Source organism: Silene latifolia, unplaced genomic scaffold, assembly GCF_048544455.1.
Source record: "Silene latifolia isolate original U9 population unplaced genomic scaffold, ASM4854445v1 scaffold_154, whole genome shotgun sequence".
Classification (NCBI taxonomy): domain Eukaryota; kingdom Viridiplantae; phylum Streptophyta; class Magnoliopsida; order Caryophyllales; family Caryophyllaceae; genus Silene; species Silene latifolia.
In genome coordinates, this window is record NW_027413140.1 from 14,074 (window position 1) to 38,765 (window position 24,692).

Consider the following 24,692-nt stretch of genomic DNA (forward strand, 5'->3'; position numbering starts at 1 on the left):
CACGGTCCATCAGCCAAGTCCGTCTAATTTGTTTATTTTGTTTTTCTTTTGTTTTTACGACTACAGCTTATTATTTATTCACACCTTATAAATATAAATTATTAATGACTATTATTAAAAATGTGGAGTATTAAAGTCTTCTCTCCTTAAAAAGAACTTCGTCCCGAAGTTCACCATACCTCACTACCCAAACTAAACAATGAAATGACAACCGACTCATACTGTAGCTAATTAAGACCAAAACTAAACGCGGTATTATATTCTACCCCCGTAAAAGAAAAGGTTACGTCCTCGTAACTAACATACCTTAAGCAAACAAATGAGGATACTTCTCTTCTATCTCAACTTCAGCTTCCCAAGTAGCTTCCTCTACATTATGATTAGACCATAAAACTTTCACCAAAGCAATCTCATTATTTCTAGCCTTCCTCACTTTCTGTTCCAAAATCTCTTTAGCCACTTCCACATAAGATAAATTCTCATCCATCCCAACTGTCTCAGCTGCTAACACATGAGTAGGATCACTCACATATTTCCTCAGTTGTGAAACATGAAAAATATTATGAACTCTTGCCAAAGCTGGTGGTAGTGCAAGACGATAAGCCACTTCGCCAACTCTAACTAAAATCTCATAAGGGCCAATGTACTTCTGACTCAGCTTTCCTCTCTTGCCAAAATGCATCACTCCCTTCATTCATGACACTTTCAACAAAACTTTGTCTCCTACTGCAAACTCAATCTCACTTCTCTTCAAATCTGCATAACTCTTCTGTCGATCCTGTGCAGCTCTCATCTTTTGTCTAATTACATGTACTTGCTCAACCATCTTTTGGATCAATTCCGGCCCCAGTGTCACGACATCAGTGATATCGTCCCAACAAACTGGACTCCTACACTTCCTTCCATACAATGCTTCAAAAGGTGTCATACCAATACTAACATGATAACTGTTATTATAAGAAAACACTATCAAGTCTAACCTCTCTTCCTATGGTCCTCCAAACTCCAAAACACAAGCTCGCAACATATTCTCCAAGGTCTGAATAGTCCTCTCAATCTGTCCATCTGTAGCTGGATGAAATGAAGTGCTCATCTTCAAAGTTGTACCCATACACTCTTGCAGATCTTCCCAGAACTTAAAAATAAACATTGAATCACGATCAGAAACAATATCTTTTGGAATCCCATGTAACTTCACAATATTCTTAACATAAGATTTAGCCAACTCAGCCTTACTCCAAGTATCTTTCATAGGAATAAAGTGTGTTGTCTTAGTCAGACGATATACTATCACCCAAATCATATTATTGCCCTTCTGAGTACGAGGCAAACCAACAATAAAATCCATATAAATGCTCTCCCACTTCCAATCAGGCACATCTAAAGACTTTACCTTACCCTGTGATCTCTTATGCTCACCTTTTACTCTCTGACAAACTAGACATCTAGAAACAAACTCAGCAACCTCCTTCTTCATCCCATGCCACCAGAATGTTTTATTCAAATCTTCATATAACTTATCCCCTCCAGGGTGCACCGAATATGGTGTAGAATGTGCTTCTGTCAAAATCTTTCTTTTCAATTCCTCATCATCAGGTACACACCATCTCTCATTGAATCTCAAACCACCATCTACCCCCAGCAAACCATGATGGCAAGCTTTCCACCACGGCCGTGCGCCACTTTTTTACTCTCGGGTCCACTTTCTGCTTTTCTCTAATCTCAGCATACAACTCTGGCTCAACAGTCAAATCCCCAACTGAATCCCCTTTCCTTATCACATAAATCCCCATTTTCTCTAACTCATCTTGCAACTTCACTTGTGACATAGCTAAACACAAAACATGAACAGACTTCCTATTTAAAGCATCTGCCACCACATTAGCCTTCCCCTCATGGTAAACTATCTTCATATCATAATCCCCAATCGACTCTATCCATCTCCTCGGCCTCATAGTAAGCTCTTTCTGAGTATAAATATATTTAAGACTCTTATGATCAGAAAATACCTTGAAAGTAGCTCCATACAAATAATCCCTCCACAATTTAAGAGAGAAAACGACCGCCCCTAGCTCTAGGTCGTGCGTCGGATAATTCTCTTCATACTGTTTCAACTGTCTTGAAACATAAGCTATCACTTTCCCTCTTTGCATTAGCAAACATCCCAAACCATTCTTTGAAGCATCAGTATACACCTCAAAATTCTCACTCTCTTCAGGTAAAGCTAAGATAAGAGTTGTGGTCAAGCGCTCCTTTAAAATTAGAAAAGCTGTCTCACAACTCTCATCCCACTTAAACCTGTTCTCCTTTCTCATCAAAGCAGTCAAAGGCTTAGTTACTTTAGAGAAATCTTTCACAAATCTGTTGTAGTAACCGGCCAACCCCAGAAAACTCCTCACATCTGCCACGTTTTTCGGCCTTTTCCAATTAGACATCGCCTCAGTTTTACCTAGATCAACTGACACTCCCTCTTTAGACACCACATGCCCAAAAAATGCTACCTTATCCAACCAAAACTCACACTTACTCAACTTAGCATATAAATTATTCTCCCTTAAGGTCTGCAACACAATCCTCAAATGCTTCTCGTGCTCCTCTTTATTCTTTGAATATACCAATATATCATCAATAAAGACGATAACAAACTGATCAAGGTAAGGGCTAAACACTTTATTCATCAAATCCATAAATACTGCAGGTGCATTAGTCAAACCAAAAGGCATAACCACAAACTCATAATGCCTATACCTCGTCCTAAAGGCAGTCTTAGGAATATCCTTCTCTTTAACTCTCAACTGATGGTAACCCGACCTTAAGTCGATCTTAGAGAAAACTCCAGCTCCACTCAACTGATCAAATAAATCATCGATTCGAGGTAAGGGGTACTTATTCTTAATCATCACATTATTCAACTCCCTGTAATCTATACAAAATCACATGCTCTCATCCTTCTTCTTAACAAATAACACTGGTGCGCCCCAAGGTGACACACTTGGTCTCACATAACCCTTATCTAGTAACTCTTCTAACTGCTTCTTTAAATCCTCCAATTTCTTAGGTCCCATTCTATAAGGTGCTTTAGAAATAGGTCTCGTTCCACGTTTTAATTCAATGTTAAAATCGACATCTCTCTTTCGTGGTAACCCTAGAATCTCGTCTGGAAATACATCCCGAAACTCACTTATCACAGAAATCTCTTATGCGCCCTTCACTTCCTTATGCAGGTCTCTCACGTGACACAAGATCAACTCTCCTCCCTTCCTGAAACACGACTTCAGGGTAACTGTTGATATAAGTCTCACCGCTGGTCTCACTACAAATCCCCTATAAGACACTCTTACTCCCTTTGGTCCCTTCAAGGATACTTTCTTTTGATGGCAATCAATAAAGGTTCTATTTTTACTCAACCAATCCATCCCCAAAATAATCTCAAAACCACCCAATGGAAATTCTATTAGGTCCATAGAAAATAAAACCTCGCCGATAAGAATATTTATATTTTTATATATATTGGTACAAGGTATAGACTCCCCAGAAGGGTATTGTTACTTCATCTTTTATTATTACTGGGTCAAGTAATCCCAATAATTTAAAATGGTCACTTGATATAAATGAATGGGTCGCTCCCGAATCAAATAAAACATAAGATGATTTAAAATTGGTTAGAAAAGTACCCGAAACCACATGTGCATCTCCCTCAGCAGCCTTTTTTCTTATCATGAATAATTTCCCGCTATTTTTTCGTGCCGCCCTGCACCGTAGATGCCGACGCCGTCCCCTACCTTGCGGTACCATTCTGGTTCCCTCCATTTCCATTGCCTTAATTGTTGTTAAAGCGATTTTGAAAGTTGTTGTTATTGTTGTAGCTCCTTTGATTATTCCAAGATCTATTGAAACGGTTGCTCCCATAACTAGGTGTTGGTGTCTTGAACTCATTAGAATTTCCACCACCAAATCCTCCACTCATACTATTCCTCCTCGCAGTAGTCCTACACTCAACAATCCTATGACCAAATCTACCACATCCATAGCACCGTGTCTTGCTTAAACCACTTGCCCCACTCATCACCATGTTTCGGTCGATCCCACCGCCACTCACGACTCCACCGGCAGAAAATGAACAGTACTGATTGTAATTCTGCTTCTTATTTCCTCCAGCTCCCTCACTAGTAGACTCTACCTTTCTCTTTTCTCCCTTGTCCTTCTTTTCCTCCTTCACCATGCCAGCAAATCTCTCTGCATGCCTCGCTCTTTGATACACTTCCTCTACCATACTTGGCTCTCTAGCTGAAAGTCTCTTTTTGATACGCGTAGTTAAACTCCTCTCAAACCTCAAAGCCAACACCTCATCCCCATAGTTTAAGTCCGACACAAACTCAGCTAATTCCAATTCCATGAATCTGTTATGATAGTCTTCTATTGTCATCTCCTCTGTCATCTTAATTGCATCAAACTCTGACCTCATCCTACTCCTAACATGTTCTGGTACAAACGTGCCCCTCAAGGTATTCTTAAAACCCTTCCATGAGACAAAAGGTTCATCACTCTCCCTCCAAGATTCCCTTACCACTGCCATACTACGATTCCACCATAACCCATCCTTCCCTTCAAGTAGTGAGAAACCTGATCTACTTGCATATCCTTAGGACAGTCCAACAGTTCAAAGAGGTTGTCAAACTCCCTGCAACAATCTCCTAGTAAGGACGGTTCACCAAGTCCATCGTAGTATATCGGATTATGAAGAGCAATGTCAACACTCATCTTAGCAGGATCCATTGTCATAGCCTTTGATTTCAAAGCAGCAGTTAAAGCCTCATTGGTTGCAATTAGCCTATCAATCTCTTCATGTGACATAGCTTTGGGTGTAGCTCTCTTTGGTGCCATTTAGGTTCTAATTATAATAAAGAAGAAACATAAGTTTCCGTTCTAAAGAACTTTGTGGCATAAGGTATAAGATAAAATTCTTGCATACAAAAAAAATGTGTGATTGGTCGAGCTGGCCTTGCCCGACCAACCACCGTGACGCATGACTCCACGACCTCTCATGGCCTTCCTCTTTCTTTTTCCCAAATTAATTATTCTTGATACATGTTTAGTCTTTAATTCTGTAATTTCATAATTCTATGCTTACAGGTTCAGGATAACACATACCGCATATCTCTAGACATGAAATTTTACTAAACATGTAATTCACGTATATACAACCAATTTATATAAAGATGCAATAATTCAACGATTCATATTTCTCCATCTTATGCCACTTATGATATGCCAACAAAAATTCCATGCGTAATCATGCTATGAATTAAAATAAGCTCAAAACAATTTTTAACCAATGTACTGCCATCACATAGGCCACACGTCTATTACCCTTCATTCGTCTCAAAATTTCTTACCTTTTTGTTTTTATCCTACAATTAAAAGTAGTACCTTTCGCAACTTGAGGACACAATTAGACCCTTAAGGTAAAGCATCCACGCGAACTACCCTTCTCTCTTTTAACTTTCCTCGAGGTGACTGGCTCAAAACTGAAAAGGGCCAGATCAAGGACGTCTCCCTAACCTAAGAAAAGGGCTCCAAAACAGTTTCTACCTCGGGTTCATTTTATTAGACTCATCCTAAGTTCATTAAATTCATTTGTTTAGACCTTAGGAATGTTCGCTCTGATACCACTTTGTAACACCCCCATTTATTTAAGAGGCTTTAGCAAGACATTCTCAAGTAAATAAAGGTGTTACCATCTCAGTTGCCTGAGGTAATAAGTATAAAGACAAACAATTACCAAGTACTTTAAGACGATATAAATTAAAGTGCCTCAAAAGGTTTTATTACAAAATTCCAACAAAATAAATAATTATTACAAATATGTTTAAAAACAACTGCAGCGGAAATAAAATAAATAGTGTCTGAATAATAAAAAGTGATCTTTAGACTCGGGTGATAATATCTTCTCAAGCTCCCCCTTTAAGCATCCAACGTTTCTCACAAGCTAACCTAAAATCACTCTGCTCCCCAATATTTGGTTCATCACAGGTGTTCATGAATACACAGTCAACCACGAGGTTGAGTAGGATAACTAAACAACAATAATAATACGATAACCTACAATAAGATACGATAAAGAAATACAAGCCAAGACCGTCACACACACAAGGCTCAACCATGTGCCACGTCATTCCACAACCGAAACCACAGAAACCAACACCACACGATGTACTGCTCAGGTCCACGACAATCTCCGAAAACCATTGTGCATGGCCGACCAAAACCGTACAGGACCACGGCTCTTCCACATCCCCGTGCCTGACCGACCAAATAATCTTAATAGCAATGTCAATCCTCTTTCACAATACCAACCAATAATAGAGAATCAACCAACAATAGAGAATCTACCAACAATAATAATAATATGTTTATAAGATGCATAAGACGAGATTTATAACAATATGCTCAAGACAACAATTATGACAATATGCTCAAGACAACAATTATAACAATAATCCATCTTTTAATAATTCACCAATTACCAATTAAACATAGTTGAGTAGTTAACCTACCTTTAGCAAAATCTTCTCAAATAATCAAAAAGCATCTTCCACAAAATCACCACCTAAACAAACAATCAAATTATGTATAATTATCAAATAATCTTATTAATGAATTTAAGATGTAAACTACCCAAAACAATCCCAAAAAATCGTCACAACACATCCCCATGTCACGGTTGACCCGACGGTGGTCAACCCGTCAGTCAACATCCCCACGGTCACGGTGGTCAATGACCATGGTCAAGGTACGGGTCAAGATCGAAACGTAAATAATTGATGTGAGGCAATAAAATAACTTACCGTAATTAATTTGCGCGAGATGAAAATTCCTCCTCAGGGCTGTCGCACAAAAGCTCTCCTCGCAATTATGTATGAGTTTTTGAAGTAGAATAAATATGATGGTAAGGCATAGGGTAGGTATTTATATTAATTGGTAGGTGAATGTGGAAGGTTATAGAAAAGTGCTTTTAATATTAAACTAATGAAAATATCTAATGCATAGATAACACCCAAACCACATACCAACTCCCCCATATACACGGTCCAAGTCGTGTTGTCTCACACGGTCCAACCCAACACGGTCCATCAGCCAAGTCCGTCTAATTTGTTTATTTTGTTTTTCTTTTCTTTTTATGACGACAACTTATTATTAATTCACACCTTATAAATATAAATTATTAATTATTATTATTAAAAATGCGGAGTTTTACAGCAACACCAACCTCAAGTGCTCCTCATGCTCCTCCTTAGTCTTAGAATAGACTGAGATATCATCTATAAAATTAACCACGAACTGATCCAAGAACTGACTGAAGACCCGATTCATCAAATCCATAAACATTGCCGGCTCATTAGACAACCCAAACGGCATCACCACATACTCATAGTGACCATACCTCGACCGAAAAGCTGTCTTTGGTATGTCTTCATCCCGAATCCTCACCTAATGGTACCCTGATCTCAGATCAATCTTTGAAAAGACTCCTGCCACACTCAGCTGGTCAAACATATCATCTATCCTTCGCAAAGGATACTTGTTCTTCACTGTAACACTGTTCAACTCCCTATAGTCGATACACAACGCCTCAAGCTCCCATCCTTCTTCTTCACAAACAGAACTGGTGCTCCCCACGGCGATACACTAGGTCTAATGTATCCCTTATCTATCAAATCATCCAATTGTTTCTTCAGCTATCCCAACTCTTTAGGACCCATGCGGTACGGGGCCTTAGAGAGCGGTTCCGTCCCTGGTTTCAACTCCACACTGAAATTTATATCCCTCTTCAGTGACAAACCTGGTATCTGCTCCGGAAAAACATCTGGAAACTCTCCCACCACTGGTATCTCATCTGCTGTCGACTCAACCATACTATGATCTCTCACATGACATAGAATCAACGGACACCCCTTCCTTAGGTAAGACTTCAAAGTCACCGCTGCAATCACTTTCACTTTGGGTATGATAACAAACCCACGATAAGACACACTAACTCCCTTAGGACCTCTCAAAGAGACTTTCTTTTGGTGACAATCTATTCTAGCCTTGTACTTACCCAACCAATCCATGCCAACTATCATCTCAAAACCGTCCATAGAAAATAATCCACTGGAAGATCAACCTGCCCAACTATCATAGATACACCTTTATAAAACCTCTCATAAGACACTAACTCACCCGACGATATAAAAACCTCATCTTTTACAGACTCAAACTCTCTCAAACCCAAAAGCTTAGCATAACTCGGCGATATAAAAGAATGTGACGCCCCCGAATCAAACAAAACAAAGGTAGAAACATCATTAACAAGAAAGGTACCAGTGATCGCGTATGCATCATCCTCAGCAGCCTTCTTGTCCATCATAAATAACTTGCCACTTGTCTTTGGCTCACCTTCTTGGACTCTACTAGCTGAAGTAGACGGCTTGGCAGCTGGCCCCTGATTGTTGTTAGCCTCCGGTTTCTGATAAGTATTACCGCCATTGCGGTTGGACCCACGGTTGTTGTTACCATGCCCTCCTTAATGATTCCATGACCCAGCTGGCCGGTTGCTAGCATAGCTCTGAGTCGGACCCTGCGAAAAGCTTCCCTGCAATGGCCTCTGAAAACCTCTTCCCCCATTACTAGTACACTCATGTCTCTTGTGGCCCATACCACCACAGTTGAAACAAGAGATACTCTAGCTGCTACTGCTACCACCACGACCACACCCATAAGAAGCTCCACCACTGAAACCCGATCCCGATAAGTAGGCCCTTGCCTGGTTATGATTACCCCTATTGTAGCTAGACTGACCACCACCCTCACTCTCATCCTTTCTCTTTTTGGGACCCCTCTCTTTGTTCTCTTTGACTATCTTGACCAATCTCTCAGCTCTCCCTGCCCTCTCATATACTTCCTGAACATCAGTAAGGACCCCAACGGGTAACTTCTCCATGATCTGATAGGTCAACACCTTCGCAAACCTAAGTGCCAAGTTCTCCTGACTCAGCCCCATGTCCTCTGCATACCTCGATTTCTCATTAAAATTGTGGTAATACTCAGCCACAGTCATATCCGAAGTCATCTTTAAAGAATCAAGCTCCTCCCTCGGCCTACTACGAACATGTTCCAACACAAACTCCCTACGCATAGCTCTCTTGAACTCAACCCATGGTATAGCTGACTTCCCTTGTTTTAGATAAAGATCTAGGGCACTCTCCCTTACCTTATCCCACCATTCCCCCGTAACATCTCTCAAGTAGAACGCAACCTGTTCCACTTTGAAGTCCTTGGGACAATGAACCACTCCCAAGATGTTCTCCATCTCCCTATGCCAATTGTCGTGCAAAATTGGCGCACCAGTACCCATGTATTCCTTTGGGTTGAAGCGGGATATCGTAGTGCTCATCTTGGGAAAGTCTACCCCGACATCTTTGTCTTTCCCAAATCTCTTTAGGGCCTCGATAAGCGCATCTTGATGCTCAAGTATCTTGGCAATCTCATCCACACTCATCTCCTGAGCCCTAGTATACATGGCAGATCTCTTTGGCGGTATATCTTTGAGCTATAAGAGGAGAGGTAAACGTAAGCACATAGCCTACGACTCAAAGAATATACGACCTGTACAACACTTACTCGATCAAGTAACCATATCCACTCGATCGAGTAGAGATCACTCGATCGAGTTGCCCACTTACTCGATCGAGTATCTCAACTCCAGAGTCTGACCAGAAAGTACACAAAACGCACTCGATCGAGTCACTAACGTACTCGATAGAGTAGCCCCCACTCGATCAAGTACTCCTCTTACTCGATCGAGTTCCCCAAAACAGCAGCTACTGCCCAAACGTCACCACATACCTACTCGATCGAGTCCACCCCACTCGATTGAGTCACTCCCACTCAATCGAGTCATGCTGACTTCTCTAACTACCCACATGCCTTAACTTAATAACTTTTCGCAACAAAATATATATACGTATACAACAAATGCAAACATCCTATTCACATGTTATTATTGTGCCACGTTATCAATCATCCATCATGCAACATGATCATCCACAACATATTATCATATAAACATACTTAACCTTTTTCCACTACATTCTCCATCTCACCACAATCAATCATCCAACATTTCCATACAACATAACATCTAGCATATTCAATTGAACATTAGTAAACACATAGCGATCCCATGACACCACATTAGTGACCGGTTTAAAGTTGTAGGGTGACTTCGCAACATTAGGACGTCTCCCAAGTCTTTGCATTAGCTCCTAACAACTCCTACCTGGGTTCATTTTAGTCGACTCTCTAAGTTCATTAGATTAATTAGTTACAAGTTCCAAAGTCATCGCTCTGATACCACTTTGTAACACTCTCATACACCAAGGTGCCTTACCAAGACCACCCAATACATGAGAGTGCTACCATCTCGGTTACCCAAGGCAATGTATATCAAAAGGACCATAAAAGAACGTACTTTAATAGAAAAGTTTAAAGTGATACATAACCAAAACCAAAACTGTCAAAAGAAATACAAGTGTTCCAAATCCAAAACCAACTAAATGGAATGTAAAGTTTGATAACACAACGGAAGACTCAAGTACCGGGTCGCGGAGGTGGCCATCAAGGCTAAGCTAGCACAAACTATGACCGGGGTGCTAAAAGAAACTCTCTGGGCTCGGGTGGGGTTGAGATAGGTAACCAACAACATCACCTCATGTGAGTTCAACTTACTCACATCCTTTCTATCATAGAGCAGACAGGTCAAGGCACGAAAGAAGATATTCAAAGTGACATGTTGAACATCATTTATCAACATGTTACTTGAAGTAGGGGCAGACTTATCGGTAAAATAAGGCATGTAACTACTAGCCCCGCACTCAGTCTGGATGTCCCTAAGGGATCCCTTCTCCGGTCGAGCAAGGCCAAGGTGAGAAGCAAACATGTCCATAGACAAGAGAAAACTGGTGTTCATGAGACGAAACAGTACGCTCTTAGCTACCGCATCATAGGTAAAAGAGCTCATGAACTCCAAAGTCAAGAAAGGGTAGGAGTGCTTCCTAAGACGATACAAGCCCGTCAAACCCAAGGTTTAAAAGATATGCCTCACGTCCGTCTCTATCTTAAGGTCCTCGAGGATGGTAGTGTCGATACATCTAGTAGGCTTCATACGGCGTTTCTGTAACTCAACAAAAGCCTCTCTTTGCTTAAAGTCAGTAAAGACAACAGTAGGATACTCGGGAACCGATGGAACAGTGGGTCCCTGACTCCCCTCCCCAACTTCGGGCTCAGAGGCTCTTCCCCTCTTACTTTGACGGGTCACTCCAGCTGCTCTCGGCATCTGTTTCAGCATATGTTTAGGCACACAAAACGGACACTTACTTGAACAAAAGAACTTTTCAAAGTATACTCATGGATAAAGAAACAACAATTCAAAATAGTTTTTCACAAAACAACCAACAATTTCCCAAAACATATTACTCCCACATCTCATAAAAGACGGTCTTATCTCTTTCAAATTACAAGAATTACAACAATAATTAGCAAATTAGGGTATTAATCCCCTCAAAATAGCTTCACAAAAGTAATCATCATAAAGATTTGGGGCGAATTTCAGTTTGGGGCACTTTTAAGACGGAGTTTTAAGATAAAAATTTGGGTGAAATTAGTCAAAATCAACACCAAATATGATACCAACAACATACTTTACTTAATTTTCCCTTTTACATACTCAAAAGACAGAAAAAAATTCAATTTGTAACCCAAACCCTAGAAATTTCGGTCCATATGTACTCCCAAATTGGTTTGATTTTGCAACTTCTAGCATCAATAATCAACAAACTAAAGCAATTCTACAAAAATACAACAACTATAAACAAAAATCCATGAGTATAAGTCGAATTTTTCATAAATTCTAACACTTTTATATGTTTCTAATTGATTAAAAAAAAATAAAGGAAAAGAGTAGCATTCTTACCTTGAATGATTTGCAAAGGGATTGAACGAATTAACAAGAAGATTACAAGCGAATTAAGCATAACCTTCACCAAGATATTGAGAGAAAAGATGATTATAGACAATTAGGGTTTGAAGTGTGAAGAAATAAGCAGAAGAATGAGTTTGGGAAAGTATAAGAATCCCGATATAGCACGGGTACTGTAGCACTTACTCGATCGAGTAACTCGGGTACTCGATCGAGTGGCCTCTACTCGATCGAGTTGGAGCTACTCGATCGAGTTTTCGCTGGCAGTTCCAACGTTTTCGATCTAATAACCCCACAACTAGATCGAGCAAGGTCTACTCGGTCGTGTAGGAACTCGTACTCGGTCGAATAAGGTTAGGAATGATGTCAAAAGTTACGAGTCCGGTTAACTGTTCCTGCAAAACAACAACTCGTGTTGATTTCAAAGTATATTTGGAACGTGTCACTGATTATTTCATCCAATTACGACACATTAATACTAACTCAAATGTCACACAACTATCTCATCCGAACATTACACGTGTCATCCCGTCCTATATCAAACATTATACAAAACGATTCAACTATGCCATCAGTTTATACATATATACAATCAACACATTATTCTACGTTTACTTATGCATATGCAAATTCAATCATTCAATATGTGATTGCACTATACTAAGCATCCATTCGGCAATTAGCTACCACTTACTACTCAAGTTTGTTCAAAGTTTTAAACATATCACAACAATTCGACAACAAGATATCTCACATAACTCTTAGCACCTTCACCATCTCTATTACATCCACACACACACACACACACACACACACACACACACACACACACACACACACACACACACACACACACACACACACACATAACGATTCACAACCCTTCACGATTCATAATTACCATTTGCACGCACTAGACATTACCATAGACTCCATCACAGCTATATCTAATTTATATATCATACACAACTATGCATACAATTCCCGACTCAATATCCCCATACTCGGTGACTGGCTTAAGCATATTGGGCCATAATTTTGAAATGAGGGCGCCTTCTCACCCAAAATCAAGCATCCGCCGGGGCTCCCAACATACATACGTCAGGTTCATTTTATTAGACTCACTATGTTCATTGGGCTCATTAGTTACAGGTTTCAAAATCGTCGTTCTAATACCACTTTGTAACACCCCCATCTACCAAGTAGCCTTAACAAGACCTTCCCTAGCAGATAAGGACGTTACCATCTCGATTGCCTGAGGAACAGTAATAATCAAATGTCGATAGAAGAACAATTATATTAAATTACAAGTGGTTAAACAAAATAAAAGATATAACTCGTGACATCTATCAACTATGTAAAACTATCTCTGCCATGACTCGTGGTAGACTCGTCCGTCCAAGCACCCAGCTATGATCCAGACATCAACCTGCCAAGACCGACTGCTCACCATAGTGGATCACGACATATATAACACAAGAAGACAACACAACAACACCACACAAGGTCAGTAACTGAAGGAACATACAAAAGCTGACACAACAAGACACAACAACATACATACGCCACCTCCTCCAATCACTCACGCACCTCTGACTGCCTGAAGGTCCAGTCCTGCCAGATCATCAATCGCAACCGGTAATCCACGCCGCCAGTGGGGGACCGCAGCCGTACCCACCTAAGCCTCGCTCATCTAATCCGAGCGATAACCCGTGTTCCTTAATGTGCACATATCCCTTGTGATGGGAACCACAAGAGGCGAATCAAGGGTGTGAAGCCACTCCCATAAGTGACTCCACTCAGCCGAGGGCGCACCTCGAGAACCACAGACAATCAACCACAACCAATCACAATATCAATGTAAAACATTGCCAATACCAATTACGATATAATCATCATGTCAATCAACCAAAAAACCATATTATAATCATTTATACAATAACTGAGTAGGGAAACCCTACTTCTAGGTTCTAGCAAACCGCAACGATTCCGCGCACGACCATAGGACAACAAGCAACCACCATAACCACCTATAACAAACAGTATAACCATCAATTACTACTATCATAACCACAAACGAAACCAAGGAAGACGATGATGATGATGATAAATACCTATACATAGCACTCTGGCGACAAGACCGCTACCCGACTCAAGCATCCCATCCCCATGGTGTCTCCACCCTCAAATGCTCCAAAAGGGTGACTCAAGGTGAAGGAGAAATGATATGACGACATCTAGGTTTAGGAAAAAAGGAAAAGAAATGATTTGGGTTTCACGACATCACGATTTATATTTCCTCGCTGAAATCCCGTTACTCGATCGAGTAAGCAACTTACTCGATCGAGTGGCCTCTACTTGATCGAGTGACTAAGCTACTCGATCGAGTAGCTTCCGCAAGATCGCGTTACCAGAACTCAAAGGGTTATAACGACACAAGGTTGGCTCGTAAGGTTCCCAAAGGTCTATATAGGTGTCTAAGGTCAGTCAACGACGGTCAACGGGTCTCTAAAAGGACGGGTATTACAAGTCGTCCCATTAGTTTTAATGCTTGTGAGCCGGACTTAGTATGACATTCACATCGGTTATGAAACTTGGATAATTTATTTTATTGTGTTGTAATCATGGTCATAAGGCCAAGAGTTGTTTACGTTTGGTTATTTTACGGTGTGTTGGTCACCACTAGGACATAATTGCACTTATGTGTTTGAGTAGACAAGTTTGGAGACGGGTTTTAGACCAAAGGTCTGCTTAGGTGACACTCGACCGAGTGCTTTGTTCACTCAACCAAGTGCCATATACTCGGCCGAGTGGCCTCTTTCATTTGATCGAGTGGACTGTCCATTCCTCATTTTGGCCAATACTCGACCAAGTATTGGGTAGATGTCCTTGTTTTGTGGTTATATCGGCCTCCTAATAGTTGGTGCGCATAGAAATCTTACCTAATTGGTTTCTCCATGAATTGTTTATGTTTGACCATACTATGTGACTGTTTGCTTTTCAAGGTGAAATTAAATGAGAAATGGTAACTCGACATGAATAATTAGATGACAAAGGCGACATGATGACTCACATAATGCATACAAATCGTCGTGATTTTATTTGGTAAAAGCAAAGTGATAGTGATGTTCATATTATACGAAGTTTTGACATTTAGATGCAATATGGTAGTTATTGAATGCACAATCGAGTCTTGTGATTGTCATAAACGAGATGGTTTATGTGAGACAGAAATGGACATGGACACATGTGTGATCATGCGATGGGTTTGACACGGATTATGTGTGGTATGAGGAGTATGGGAAGTAATTGAGTCACATTAAGGGAAGTGCTTAGTCTTTTTGTAGGTATTTTTATAAAATCATATTTTGATTATAGTAATATAAAAACTACATCACGTATACACTATTTTGAACGTATATCGCCTTATGAATGACGTACGAGATTAGCGACACAAGTTGAGATTCCTTTTGAAATCAAAATACAAACGTTGAGTTCGACCTTATACTTTAACCTTTTGGAAAACCATATTGAGAGAATTATGTAAGACGGTGTCATCGTTATATAAGATCAAGGGTGGGAGATTATTATTGCATTGGTATGAGAGGGTCATGTTAAACTCAGAAACATACTCATTGAGATCCTTTTAGGTGGGCTATGAGTGTTTTCATGGAAGTTGAGCGGCGAACTTTGGGACGAAGTTCTTTTTTAGGGGGAGTGAATGTAACAACCCAGAAGGTTAAAGAAAAGAGATTATGACATAAGAGCATGAGAGCGGGACAAAAAAACCTTGGAATGTGTATGATGAGTATAAGAGAGTGAACCTTGTAAGAGAGTCGATATGGGCGAGTTGGCAAGAGAAGTCGAGGGGTTAGTAAAAAGGAGAGTGAGGCGAACTTCAGGGACGAAGTTCATTTTAAGAAGGAAAGTTGTAATTCTGGATATTTTAGAGACCAATTAAGGAACCTTAGGATGTGTGAGAGGACCCTTAGGCTGGTCGAGAGACCATTTGTAAGTAAGAAATAGCGGCATAGTGGGCCAAGTATAACCTGTACGAAACCTAGTGGAGAGTCCAGTATGGACCGAGTAAGCAGAACTTGGCCGAGTACGGGTTGTACTCGCCCGTGTACGGGTTGTACTCGCCCGTGTGGATGACACTCAGCCGAGTGGATTCGGCACTTAACCGAGTGCAGCCTGGCAGAAGGTGATATAACTTAAGACGGGATGACTTTTCACCTAACCCTAATTTATTTATCCCCCCCTCTCTCTCTCTCTCCTTCACTCCAAATCATCTCCCTTCTCTCTAGAACTCTCCCTATACCTCTCCCATGGTGTTTGAGCTTGAGTTTGTAGATGGTGCTACCCTATTTTCTTATCTATCATTTGTAAGTTGGAATCTCACATTTTCCATTTTCTTAAGTTTTTTTTTTGTAAATGTAAGCTTATTATTAATAATAAATAACCTTGTTCCTTACAACATTTTATAGGTCTGATCACCATAATAACCCTACTTCTTACATAACATATCCAACCATAGAACTTAAAACGAATAACTTAAGACGGGATGACTTTTTCGGATTATTGAAAGATGAGATTATTCTTGAAAGATGTCATAAATGTGGGATTATTCCCGTCAATTTTTCCAGTAAGTAAATGGTTAAATTATTGAGTACTGGAATGGTAAATAGTGGATTTAAAGATCAATTAAGAAACTACGTTAGCAAATACAATAAATCAGATCTTGGTATTGATTAATGTATAAAGTTTAGGAGTATACCATAAATTTAAAAAAACGTAGAAGTATAACATAGAAAACCGAAAAACTCGGCTACGCGGTAGAATATCCAAAAAAAATACGGAAAATGCACGTGATGCCCTTGAACTTTGATGTTTTGCCCGAAATACCCAATGTTTTTATCCGGAAAACTTTAAGAGGGTATAACTCGTGTTTACGAGCTCAGAAAGTGACGATTTTTTTTCAAATTGATTATCTTTTCGAGAACTACGACTTGAAAAAAAAATTGCCAAGTTTGGAATTCGTGACCAAGAGATATATGGTCACTCAAAGTTTGTTCGGGAAAAAAACTTTAACGTGCAAAAACTCTTAGCCACGGAATCTAAATACGACAATTTTTTTTTTCAAATCGTAGTTCTCGGAAAGATAATCGATTTGAAAAAAAAAATTATCACTTTCTGAACTCGTAGACACGAGTTATAGCCTCTTAAAGTTTTCTGAAACAAAAAATTGGGTATTTCCGGCAAAATTCGAAATTTCAAGGCACCGCGTGCGTTTTCCCAAAAAAATAATTGGAAAGTATTGCCTTATAAACGGAGTTGACACCCGCAAGGGTGGAGTCTAGTGGTTAAAACTTGGGTGAAATTCCCAGGAGACCCGGGTTCAAGTCTCCCCAAGAGCAAAATTTTGTGGAGCATTTTTAGCCTGAGTCCATGTCAAATAGATTTCGAGTCTGTCACCCTCAAATGGTTCATCTGTTATACGTAGGTAAAAGTTGACACACAAAAACACAAAACAAAAGGGTTAAGACCCTGTTCTTTTGGACTTAAAGTCACTTAATTTCAGTTCACTTCAGATCCTATAAGTTGATTGATTCGAGATCCTATAAGTTAAGATCCTATAAGTTCGATTGATTCGAGATCATATAAGTTCAGTTCAATTCAGATCCAATAAGTTTAGTTCAAATCCTATAAGTTCAGTTCAGTTCAGATCCTATAAGTTCAGTTCAGTTCAGATCTTATAAGTTCAGTTCAGATCTTATAAGTTCAGTTCAAAAAAATTCGTTCAGATCTTATAAATTTAGTTCAGAAAAGCTATATACAGAGTATTATTCTTAAAGACCGATACAAAAACATTTGACATTAATTATTCGATACATACATTATTATTTTAAAAAAAAATCACTCCTCTCATTAATAATTTCAGCGTCACCATAGATTTGGGCATGTTTGATAAAAAGCGGAATAAGGCCATGTATTAGGTACGAAACAATATAGTCAAAAACATTTGGCGAGACAATGAATCCGTTGTTGAGAGTGATAGTGAAGATGAAAGTGATGAAGATTATGATAATATGGAAATAAATGGTTAGAAAAAAAGATATAATTTGTGATTTATTTGGTATTGTAATGTAATCGTAGTATAATGTATGAACAAACCAATGCATATAAAGCGGAAAAATGTTATTATTTTACCTTGTATTTTAGACTATAATTTTTTTTTATCAATGTTCTCTCTTGGCAAGTAATAATAATAATAATAATAATAATAATAATAATAATAATAATAATAATAATAATAATAATAGTTAAGTTAAATAAAATAAAATAAAATAAAATAAAGTTAAGTTCGGCTCCTATAAGTTTAGTTGATTCGATTCAGATCGTATAAGTTGGGTTGATTGGGATTCGAGATCCTATAAGTTCAAATCGATTGATTCAGATCCTATAAGTTCAAATCAGTTCAAATTCCTATAAGTTCAGTTCAGATCCTATTAATTCAGTTCAGTTTAGATCCTATTAGTTCAGATCCTATAAGTTCAATTCAATTTAGATCAAATTCGTTTCAATCCAAAAGAACATGACATAAACCGTCATTCAACACCACTAAAACACCTCTCACCCTTTATATCACCTCCACAGCAACGACATTAACATTTCTCCTCCAACACAAACACACTCCACTACATAATCTCTCTCCTCCTCCCTCAACTCGGTCCAACACGCTCCAATGGCGTCCGAGCTCATCTTCCGAGGCGGACACGAATCTCAACACAAATCCGACTCATACTCACCCAAACCCGACAAACCATTCCTCCTAACAACCGTAACCCGACCCATCCACTACCTCTTACGCGAACAACGCCTCGTCTTCCTCTTAATCGGCGCAGCAATCGCATTCCTGCTCTTCACCTCCCTCTCCCCCTCCACCGCGCCCTCCGCCGTCACCTCCGCTGCGTTCTCCGACGACTCCTTCCTATCCACCGAGTTGACTCGGATCAACCCCCGCCGAGTCGTTGCAGACTCCTTCCGATCCGGAAAGGCGCCACTCGGGTTAAAACGGAAGGGATTACGGATTGTGGTGACGGGCGGGGCCGGGTTCGTCGGGTCGCATTTGGTGGATCGATTGATCGCACGTGGGGATAGTGTGATTGTTGTTGATAATTTTTTTACGGGGAATAAAGAGAATGTAATGCATCATTTTGGAAACCCTAGATTTGAATTGATACGACACGACGTCGTTGAGCCGATTTTGTTGGAAGTTGATCAGATCTATCATCTTGCTTGTCCTGCTTCCCCTGTTCATTACAAACATAACCCTGTTAAAACTATCATATCCTTTTTCTTCTCTTGTTTTTTTCGTATGTTTTGTTTGATTATCACAAATTCTCATTTGTTACGGTTACAAGTTTGCGACCTTTCACACCGATTAAAGTGATGGTAAGTGGGAGAGAGGGTTGCGAGAGGTCACAAGCTAGATTTGATTGATTTTAACTTCTTATCAAATGCGCATTGAGTCATTTTCACGATTTTATATGGATTTTTGATGTTGCTTTGCAAAATGGAGATGGTCATTAATCGAAGATCGTGTTTTTTAATTTCGACGAAATTTTGGTTAGTGGATTGCATGTCAATTAGGTTCATCTTCCGAATTAGGGGGTTAGTAAGGAGGCTCACCCAGCAAATTTTTTGAAAATCTTAGCTAAAATTTCCGTTTTTTTCTAGTTTACCTTATTATACTGCTAGTTCGCCCTTACTAATTAGCTTGAGGAGATTGTATAATAGCGGTATAGATCGGAATATTTGTGGGTTGCAAGAAGGAATAATTTTTGTTATTTTTTTTAGTAGGATGGAGGGTTTAGAAAGGTGGGGTGGTTGAGATTAGTGGGTAAATTGAGTAGAAGGTTTTTAATTAGATTGAATAATAATAATAATGTAGCTTGGTAATGTTTTTGTGTGTTGACAATGTAATTGATGTGATAAATGTGATTATGAAAGTGTTTTGGCCTTAATGAAGAAAGGAACAAGACGAATGTGGTAGGAACATTGAACATGCTGGGATTAGCAAAAAGAGTAGGTGCCAGGTTTCTATTAACAAGTACCAGTGAAGTTTATGGTGATCCCTTGGAACACCCTCAAAAAGAGACCTATTGGGGCAATGTCAATCCTATTGGTATGAATTTCACACTCTTTTTTACTGAAAAAAAAAGTTTAGTAAGCAAAGGTGAATGCAATAAGTAGTAAAGTGATGATGAAGTAGTGGCCTTAATCTTATAGAAGTATTAGATAGTCTCCATAGCAATTGAGATAACTTGTGAGGAAAATGAGACGATTACAATTGTACTTTTACGGAGTACTCCGTATTAGGTAGTGGAGAACAAAGTATTGAAATTAAGTATCCTACGATAGCTTTTTACCATTAGCAGTAATTTTACGACTTAAAACAATTACTGAATCTCTAACTTTTGATATTATGCAAATGTAGTAATTTAATTATCTGTTAATTTACTCATCATAATTAAAGAACGACTACATACGATGTACAATTACTCAAGGTGACACCTTTACGAAATCGTACACATGTTTAATATGGTAACGCAGAATGACGTTCACGTTAGCATAAACTTAATGTAGGAGCTAACTTGCGCGGGAAAATAGGAAATAAGTGATGCCACCTGGACCCCGCACTACTTTACAACAAAAGAAAAAAAAAATATCCTTTTATTTTCCTCAGTATTTGGGTGTCATGCTGTCATACTGTCATACTGTCATACTGTGGGCAGTTGACCACGTGTGTATGTGGCCTGTTGTTTCTGAATAACCTGCTTTTTACGGTCGGGTCCACTCTTTAAAGCTGTTCCCATTTTCTGGGCTTATGCAATTTAATAAACAATTAGTCTTGTTCCCAAATCTCGCATAACGGGTATATCCGTCTATTGCTAATTTGCTATAGACGGGTCAAATACAATAAAAGTGGTGACATTTTTTGCCCCCATTACCCCCCTTGTTGTTTGTCCTATTAAGAAAGTGGTATTGTATTTGACCCGTCTTTCATTATAAACGGATAATGTCCGTCTATAATGAGACGTCCTCAGATTATTCGCAAATTCTCGGTTAAGACGGGTATGTGTATATTATGTTCGTCTGAAATTTAAAATGAATTAAATATAACAGATTGTGAAAGCTAAGTGAGTGTTATTTGATTCGTTTTAATTTTAAGATGATTACGTCCGTCTAAAAAGACCAACTATTATACGAAAAATCCGCATATTTTGGTTTAAAATGAGGTTTCCAGTGTCCACTGTGTTTGTATGCGAGGAAGTAGAAGAGTCATAGTAACATAGGGCATGAGAGAGTTGCAAGATTAATTTTTGTCAGATTAAATGATTGTGTGTTGGTTGGTATGGTAGGTGTCCGAAGTTGTTATGATGAGGGAAAGCGTACAGCTGAAACATTGGCCATGGATTACCACAGAGGCGCTGGTGTTGAGGTTAGCATACGATAAATATTGTTTTCTCAGTCTCAACCAATTACTTACCTTTGATTTTTTTAAGGACGAAGTTTAATACTGGTAGACAAATGGCTCAGACAGAGTAGTTTATTTGGCCAATCAACATGGAGTGAGTACCTTCTAAAATGTCAATTTTGTAACATTTTGTTTGCTGACTTGCTACATTGTTTGCAGGTTAGAATTGCTAGGATTTTTAACACATATGGGCCTCGTATGTGCATTGATGATGGTCGTGTTGTCAGTAATTTCGTCGCACAGGTAATTGGGATTTCACGAAACTCCATTTTGCTCTATTAACTAAAATGACAATTTGTTTTTATAGAAAATGCATATTGAATGTATTGCAGGCTTTGAGGAAGGAACCAATGACGGTTTATGGTGACGGAAAGCAAACCAGGAGTTTCCAATATGTTTCCGACTTGGTAAGTTTTCCTCTTCCGTCACTGTCAGTTCTGTTCTTCCCCTTAAATCTTGCATGATGATATAACCTTAAGTTTGTTCTTTAGTGACTAAACTGAATCAAATTGTGTATGCTTTTGATGTCGTGTATTTTTCAAGTAAATTCATTTAATTGATTTTCTGTTGAACTGTTATACGGAATACACGTTATAAGGACTAAACTGGGTTAATTATAAAAAAATGACGGGAAGGTTGTCAGAGATTGTTTAATCATGTTAAACCCCGAAACAAAGAAACTCGAAACTTCATTAGAGGAATAACCACCTTATGCGGATCAATTAATTAATTTACTTGCAGAATACTTGACAATGAGAGCATAATATCTTCTATTGCATGTGTAAGTTTCAACTACTAAGGAAATTGAATGCGCATGTTTTGGCCACTTTCTGAGTGAATGGGGTCAATAATTGGTCCTCAGTTGCATTCTTTATCACGTGGCACATGCCATTGCCTCCTTCATAAACCCTTGGGCGTCCTGATACATCTAATTTGGGTACAATATTATTCTTAGATTTAGGATTTTTATGAGACATTTCACTCTTTTTATTCCGTACGAAACGTAACTCGGATGAGGAATTAAATGAGAAACATACAAGACTCAACATTCAAGACTCACTGAATATTAACGGATATGTTCCAACGTTTCAATGTAACAGGTGGAAGGACTAATGCGGCTAATGGAGGGTGAGCACGTCGGTCCTTTCAACCTCGGAAATCCGGGTGAATTCACCATGCTTGAACTTGCTAAGGTACTCCTCCAACTTTGTTTAGACCTGTTGTATCTCGATTATTGGCTGTCTTTTTTTTTTTTTTCTCTCTTGAGGTCATAACTTTACCCGCGTTGTCATACTTTGGTAGCCTTGACTTGTACTGCTAAGTACTAACAGGAAATTACTGACATTGGCTGTAACTTCCCCCATGGTAAACACTGAGAAACTGATCAAGGTAAGAAAAAGGACAGTCGGTAGAAAAGTAGGTGGGAAAACTAAGGAAACGAGTAAGTTGAGACCAAGAACAAAGCACCTGTTTGCCTTATAGTAGGCGGCCAGGAAGTGAGTTTCTGGCCGTCAACGAACATTTTCTTGGTTGAAAAATAATTGAAGCCAAAGCTTAAACTCTTGACCTTAAGTTTAAAGTATTCATTGAATTAAGGGGGACCAAGTGACACTCAGTGCACCAAACAAGTTGTCAATTAAGAGGGGAGGGGGAGGACCAGCCCTCTCATGTTGGTACTAAAATTCGACTGCTAACGTAAGCATTCGAATTAGAGTTGCGTTTGTCTAAATGGAAAATTATAGTACGCCATATATGCTTATGAAGTACCCTAATTTCCTTGTAGGTGGTTCAAGAAACAATAGACCCAAATGCAAAGATCGAGTTTAGGCCAAACACAGAGGATGATCCTCACAAGAGGAAGCCCGACATCACTAGGGCTAAAGAAATGCTGGGTTGGGAGCCCAAGATCCCACTCCACAAAGGTCTACCTATGATGGTTTCCGACTTCAGGCAGCGTATTTTTGGTGACCAGAAGAGTGGAGACGCTCTTTAGATTGGACTGTGCCAAGACGATACCCGAGACGTGCAGTAGTGGAGCCCTCACTGGTTCCCTAAGAGTATAGATGTAGAGTTATAGCTTTCAGCATGTGTTATTTTTGTTATTTTTTTGTTTATTATTTACTGGTTCAAAGTAGACACCCCGCATTAATATTTCCCGGTATTTAGATAAAAACATCGATTGCTGTATTTGTTGTTACAAAAATTAACGAATATCAATGAAATTGGAAGAACTAGAATAGGATGTTATAAAATTGTACGATAGATGCTTGTTTATCTTTGGAATAATATGTACAACAATGTGGAATTGTGGATCTTCGATTGAGTCCATCGTCTCAATTACGTATTCAGCTCTCAAATTCTCAAACAAGACCTGTAAACGGCCTAGAATGGATAGATATGCAGTTAACGGAGACCAACCGATTCAACATTTATGTGGGAGTTTTGACCATTATTTCCAAGCAACCAGCAGTGTAAAAGATTGAGATTGAGATCCAACTTAATAGACCCAATCATTCAACCAATAAGGCAGTAAATCAGTAATATATGTATACTAGGTTGAAAGTCCATGGGTTGCACGGGATAATTAACTTGGGCCGTTTGGTTCGGGGTCTACAGGAAAGGGAAAGGGAATTATGCCCCTCCATTCCCTTTGTTATTGTTTGTTTCACCATTTTTTCCATACCCTTTCCCCTCTCCATTCTCTTCCATACTCCCTAAACCCTCTATTTCCATTCACCAACACCCCCCAAGAGAGTGAAATTTCATTCCCCATCATACATGAGAACTACTATTGTCATACCATACTATCGCCACTACCACCACCACCAACAACTACTACAATCACCGCTACCTCCGTCTTCCGCACCACGCTCGCCGGAACCATGGTTGACCGCCGTCCACCACGTGCCAGTCTTCTACCCTCTCTACTCTTGTCGTTCCGTCTCCCCACCCCCACAACCACCACCCAACACACCATTAAAACAGCCCCCCAAACCCGAAAACCCCCTCCCCCACCTCTCTAAACACCAGATCCGATGTTTAGAGAGGTGGGGGAGGGGGTTTTCGGGTTTGGGGGGGCTTTTTTAATGATGTTTCGAGTAGTGGTTGTGCGGTTGAGGAGAAGGAACGAAA

The 24,692-nt window shown here is 39.4% G+C and overlaps 2 protein-coding genes across 2 annotated transcripts; one reads left to right on the plus strand and one right to left on the minus strand.

The window, feature by feature from the left end:
* Positions 1–307: 307 nt before the first annotated feature.
* On the minus strand, positions 308–694 carry LOC141637871 (uncharacterized). Its single transcript, XM_074447284.1, has one exon. The coding sequence runs from the start codon at positions 692–694 to the stop codon at positions 308–310; it is 387 nt and encodes a 128-aa protein (XP_074303385.1).
* Positions 695–18,610: 17,916 nt separating this feature from the next.
* LOC141637876 (UDP-glucuronic acid decarboxylase 2-like) lies at positions 18,611–23,812 on the plus strand. Its single transcript, XM_074447286.1, has 7 exons — positions 18,611–19,367; positions 20,060–20,207; positions 21,445–21,524; positions 21,720–21,803; positions 21,893–21,967; positions 22,661–22,753; positions 23,344–23,812. Exons 1-7 carry the CDS (start codon positions 18,765–18,767, stop codon positions 23,551–23,553), a joined length of 1,293 nt encoding a protein of 430 aa, XP_074303387.1. The 5' UTR covers positions 18,611–18,764; the 3' UTR covers positions 23,554–23,812.
* Positions 23,813–24,692: the final 880 nt, after the last annotated feature.